Source organism: Dermacentor variabilis, chromosome 11 (genome assembly GCF_050947875.1).
Source record: "Dermacentor variabilis isolate Ectoservices chromosome 11, ASM5094787v1, whole genome shotgun sequence".
NCBI classification, from domain to species: domain Eukaryota; kingdom Metazoa; phylum Arthropoda; class Arachnida; order Ixodida; family Ixodidae; genus Dermacentor; species Dermacentor variabilis.
This window is the reverse complement of record NC_134578.1, coordinates 5,941,038-5,947,037: the sequence shown is the minus strand read 5'-3', so window position 1 is coordinate 5,947,037 and position 6,000 is coordinate 5,941,038. Positions and strand designations below refer to the sequence as shown.

The 6,000-nt window shown below is 43.5% G+C and overlaps 1 protein-coding gene across 1 annotated transcript in view; it reads right to left on the bottom strand.

Moving 5' to 3' along the window:
• Positions 1 to 3,182: 3,182 nt before the first annotated feature.
• Gpa2 (Glycoprotein hormone alpha 2) overlaps positions 3,183 to 6,000 on the bottom strand; it is a 90,948-nt gene continuing 88,130 nt past the window's right edge. The window contains exon 4 of the mRNA XM_075675049.1: positions 3,183 to 4,330. Within this exon, the coding sequence (XP_075531164.1) occupies positions 4,238 to 4,330 (93 nt within the window). The 3' untranslated portion in view covers positions 3,183 to 4,237. The remainder of the gene's footprint in view (positions 4,331 to 6,000) is intronic.

Genomic DNA, 6,000 nt, shown 5'->3' with positions numbered 1-6,000 from the left:
TTGTTTTATTCTATCCCTCACGCTGCATTGTTTCAGGCTGTTCAGAAATGTATTGAAGTTAATGGCGAAGTGTCTTTTCAGAATTCTACCGGGTTGACTGTTAATAGGTTTTTAGCGTTGCTTGAGTTTTACCTCAAATCTACCTTCATCCAGTTTAAAGAAGACTATTACGTGCAGAAACAAGGTATATGTATAGGATCTTGCGTAGCTCCTATCTTGTGCAATATTTACTTATCGGAATTTGACAGAGCAGTAAACGAAGGGATCGATCGTGACCTGGTTGTTACCGTGTTCCGTTATGTTGACGATTTTCTTGTTCTTTTAAAAAAGCAAGCCAGTTACACATATGACGACGCCATCGCAGGTGTACTACACATTTTTCAGCGCCTTGGCAAAGGTCTAACATTCACCCATGAACTAACAAAGGATAATAATATTCAGTTTTTAGACAACGCTATAAGCTTCTGTGACGACCATGTGTGCTGGAAATATAACCCAAGATCCCAAAAGAAACTGGTGCCCTACGATTCGGCTCATTCGAAAACGGTAAAGCGGGCAATAGCCACCCAGTGCATCATATCAGCCATAAGAAAGACCTGCACGCACAAAATACAGGAAAGCTTTGACAAGCAGATTGTAAGGCTGGAAGAAGCCGGTTTCCCGCAGTCAGTCATTTCAGCAGTAGTGGAGGCAGTGCTTAAGAAGATAAAGACGCAAGGCAATGTTGCTGAAGACGCAAGGGAGCGCAAAAATAAGAAACGGACAGTTGTGCCTTATGTTCACAAAACTTCCCACAACTTAAAGAAGGTTGCGAAACGGTATGGAGTTGAGATAGCGCTCTCGGCTCCCGGCAAGCTCGCTGGGCTATGCTCGCGCATAGGAAGAAGTAAAAATAACTTCCAAGGGTGCGGAACAAAACACTCCATTTCCCACGTAGATTGCAGTGTTGGAGTAGTATATCAGATACCTCTATCATGCGGCAAAGTTTACATAGGTCAAACAGGAAGGTGTGTGAATGTGCGCTTGCGTGAGCATGAATTGTCTATTAGGAATAAAGCGAATGGGCACCTGCCTGTCCACTGCCTGGCATGCACGTGCAAGCCGATCATGAAGGAAGCAAAGATTTTGTGCCGCTGCCGAGATAGCCGAGCCAGAGAGCTACTCGAGGCGTACCATATTAGAAAGAAGGGACAAGAATGTGTCAGTGACACCTCAGTTTATTTACATAACAGTGAGATGAGGTTTATTGACGAGCATAGGTAGGTCGCGTTTCGCTTATACAAGGTTTTACTTTTCTTTTACCTTGCCTTTTTTTGCGCACGCGCAGTGGGGTATGTCAGGTGTGTACTTATATGTGTACGTTGTGGAATAAACTTTAGTTGCAAGTCTGCGCCCGTCCTTGTCCCTCGCTGTCTTTGTGGTTCGTTTGTTCGCGCAGTTAAACAATGCTCGCTAATATCTACCAACTCGCCCAACAACAAGTTCTTCTAGACATGATAGCACTGGTCTGTAATTCGAATATACGAGGAAATATAATTCTGTTATGGGGAAACTGAAACACAAAGCCTTCCAGCTGCCATTTGTCTATCTACCATCTAGAGGCAAATTCCGACCGTCCAGAGGCTGACAGCTTCACTTGAAGAATGGCTGAAGCTGACGCGCCGAAAACAGCCAGCGAACAGGCTGATTTCCCTTCAGCCGTCACGATCAGGTCGCATTGCAATCAAGAGCACCAGTCTTCGGAAAAGATAAACAGACAAACATGAGCGTTTTAATTGGAGGCGAGAAAGTGAACTCCCGCAAAGTGCGTTCTTGTTGCAAACGTGTGCGCCATCTTCTGGTATTTTGGATAACGGCAGACGGGTTCTTTCTTCAGCGTCACCACTCGGCACTCGAAGAGATTAAAAAAAGAAAGAAAATAAAGCGATGATTTATTTCTATAAACACGAAGGAGTGCTTACCCGCTATAGGCTTCAGCTTCAGCACCTGCTAAAGGAAAGTGCCAGGTGAGTGATTTCACAGCTCATTCGAGACAGGCTTTTGGCTGCCGTGAGGTTTAGTAACCCGCGAGTTTGTGGTGCGGGTGAGTTACAGTACGCAACCTGAGCATTGACAACTATGAACTGACGCGAGATCTTCCAGCGCCAGTCTTGATTTATTAACAGCACTGAATTCTGAAGACATAGTAATGTTCATGTTATTTTATGCTCTGTTTCTGTTCAGGTTAAAATTTCAAATGATGCGTACAGTTGCGTTCAATATGAGCTCCAACACCAGTGCCCGTGGTCGGAGGAGGTCCAATACTGCGCAGCGGCTCTGACGCATTAAAAATAGGTTTAATAAGTACCAGTAATTGGAGTGGCATTCTGGATTTTTTTTTTAATGTCGGCGCCGCCGTGCAGTCTAGGAGCCCCTTCACTGATGAGCACAGGTGTTGCAGCTCATATTGAACGCGGCTGTAGAGCCGAGTGGTGTAACATGTGCGCCGCGACGTCAAGCCCTGATTTGTATCTGGTTTCCGGGCCTCTGTGAAGCTACAGAACGCAGATTTTCCAACGCAGAACGCAAAACCCTTCCAAGAATGTTCTGAAAAAAAAAATGAATTCACTTGGCACCGAGTTGTGCGATAGCAACGAGCTTGACCTATAGCCGGCCACTTTCACTTCATCTTTAGATAATGTTAACAATGCGAGCGCTATCCTTACACCGCGCATCTTCATCTAGCAAACTGGAAGAAATGGAACGGACAAAGCATCTGAATTAAATATACATAAATTAAATTTGTTATTGAAGAATAATGTACTTAAGTAACGTCATCTGGCCTTGACAGTATTTGAAATAAATAAATAAATAAATACGAATTTAATTTACGCGCATATGTAGTTTGCACGGAGTACACCTTCGTGACATTGCATTGTCGACTCAGAATTCATGTCCTTACTTATGTCATCATTAGCGCAAATGCATTCAAAGCTAGTGATCACTTGCGTGCCATCAGTGTACTAAGGTCTCCACATCACCGATTAGCTATTCGGGCAAGTTGGTCAAAGTTCATGTTGTGAATGCGGTGCGAAGGGGTGTAGTTCGTGAAAACAATAAGTGTGTGATCTGCTTTGCTTGGACTTCGAACTACGTGTCACCACGCATTGATAAAAGACACAAAGTTGGTGTTCCAGTAGCAAGAACTAATCGTTTATTCCATGTTCTAGCGGAAACTCGAATCACTTTCCCGCCTCCATCGTCTTTATCCAAGATTGCACACCGTTCAAGCCTGCAATTTAACGACTTGCTACTGTTTCTTTTCGCTACTTCCTTATTTTGTGTTGTCACCTATTCCTTTCTGTAACGTCCACACGGCCTTGAAAGTAACTAAATGAAATGAAACAAACACATCAGCAATTTGCGCAAATCACTAGTTAAGCGCTCTGCAGGACGGACTGAAATGCTTGTTGTGACCTCTTCAGTTCTTTGCAGATTGCCGAGTCGCTTCGAGTTGCCATTGCACTTTCCACTGTTGGTTTTATGAGGGCAACGCCGCCATAGCATCCAGTTTGGGCAGCATTGTCGTATAGTTCCATGAGAAAATCATCTGCGAAGATCTTCTACAAGTAAATCATTGAGCGAGTCTCATCGACTTCCAAATATTGGTAAGTTTAGAGACCTTCGGCTACAACAATTTATAATACTTTATTGTCACAAACATCCAACTTCTGACAGTGGTACACAATACAGTTAGAGTGTGTAGATTGTTCATCGTTTGTCTTTTCCTGCTACACACAAATTTGATCTGTAGACATATATGCAGCTCAACTGGAATAGCAAAAATAAAATTGGGAAAGCCTGCTTGCGTTATATAAGACAGTCACAGCTATCACACAAACAAACATAAAAAGAAAGAAAAAGAATAGATTCCTGATATGACCCCAGAATAATTAATTAACGAATCAATATTAGCGAGCACGAATCAAATGATTAAGTCCCGCACTGTTGTCGACCCTCGCTAGAGTGAGTGCAAGGTCGGGACGTGAGAATATTCGGGCTCCTGCTTTTCATTATCAGCGTACATTATTTTCTCACATGACGTAAACATGATTGCTGTAGTTAAACTAGAGCCACAGTTTGGGCGTTCGATTACAAATATTCCGTGAACAGCTGTATGCGATGACCAGGAAATACTGCGAAGGGATGATGCCACATCGACGGCCATCCAACTGTCGAGGAGGAACCACCCACTCGGTCAGTTCTTCTTGCAGTGGAAGCAGGCGCAGCTTTTGGCCGACTTGAAGACCAGGTCTCTGTGGCCGTCGAGGCAGCGGACCTGGACTTTGACCTGCGGGAGGAGAAGCGCGAAAAGTGCATGCACATGGTTGATTATGCGGGATCTCAAACTTAAACGCGGTTCCAGCTATAGTGAATAGAACAATGTAGGATGTAATAAGTACAGGTGCGTGAAACAGTGTTCCGGATAACAGTAATCACTGCACTGGAACACAGTTCCACATAGTTACTGCTACGTGTATCTAACAAGTAGGAGACTCGGAATGTATGAAATGTCGTTCCATATATTTTGTGGTCTTTTGTGGAATCACGATCCGCTCAGTTACGCAGAAAATATTTGCAAAAGTTTTCTACTTATGGCAGGAACGGAGTTAAGAGACTATTAATGGTGGTAATATCGATGCGGAAATATGTAGCATTGAAACAGCAGAAAAAAATGTAAAAGCTTTTATGAGATAAAATGAACGAAACGAAATGGAAGGGAGACCCATGCAGTAGCAAGATTACCTTGACGAAGTGGCGAAGAGATTTTTGGAAACGCTGAACGTATATAAATATATAAATTAGATTTTTACATTGGGAAATAAAATGTAGGAAACGCGAACAAATTGAAAAAGAACAGACAAAAAAGTGGGCCGTACGTAGGCTAGAGCCAGAAGAGTGGACACGCGTGCATATGAAATGTTTCTTGCATTACAAGTAATAGAGACGCCTAGAAAAGCATTGCTCGTTATATTAAATGTGAAGCCGGAAATACCGACGCCCACGCTGAATAGCTGCACTTTCGCCACCGGGCTCGTGCCATTGAAAAACTTCCAGCTTCATCTTTTAGCGCCTCCTGATTAATGAAAAGTCTCAAACAAGGTTCGCAAGCACGGCAGGAATTGGGATGGAGACGCTGCTCGGCCATAAGAAAAAAAAAAAACACGTAACTGAATACATTTAGTGAAGTACTCGCCATAGAAACTATCTGGCCAGGAAAGCGCCGCCTTAAGTCTTGCACCACGTTTCGGTTACGTGTGGCAGAATAGTGTGTTAAATGTAGCTAGAATTGATCCGCGTATAGGCGGATCATATCTAGCTTATAAAGCTGACCGGCACTGTGCAGTGTCGTGAGAATAGAGTTGTTATTGCCTGAATAGCAGTAACTGGGAAGCGCTGGCATCCAAGCATCAAAACTCGCAGAAGTTTCAGGATTTCTCTTTTGCCCCCTTTTCTAGGAAGCGCTGTGCGCCGTCAGCCGCCTTGACTTCGGCTCTTCTGTTTTGGCGCTGTTGCGAAAAGCGAGGGCTGACGACACCTCGGAACGGCAGCTGTTGCGCACAATTTGAGCTTGGGACACCGAAGCGAGAAATAATAATAATAATAATAATAATAATAATAATAATAATAATAATAATAATAATAATAATAATAATAATAATAATAATAATAATAATAATTAGGAAGAGGAAAGAAAAAAAGAAGGCAGGCATGTTAGCCAGAAATCGTTGGAGAAACTAAAGCTTCACGCGGAAGACTAACAGGACTTGATTTCCCTGTAGCGTTAAAGACGTTCTGCCAAGAGCTCAGGGAACGAAGGACCTTGGACTTCAATAGCTCTCCGAGTTTCTCGCCCCACGCTCAACACACGAGTCAGTGGGCACTTCGAACGCTCGCCACAGCATGCTGGGCGACGAGAGACTTCAAACAACCCGGGTCATTTGTACCTTTATATAGGAG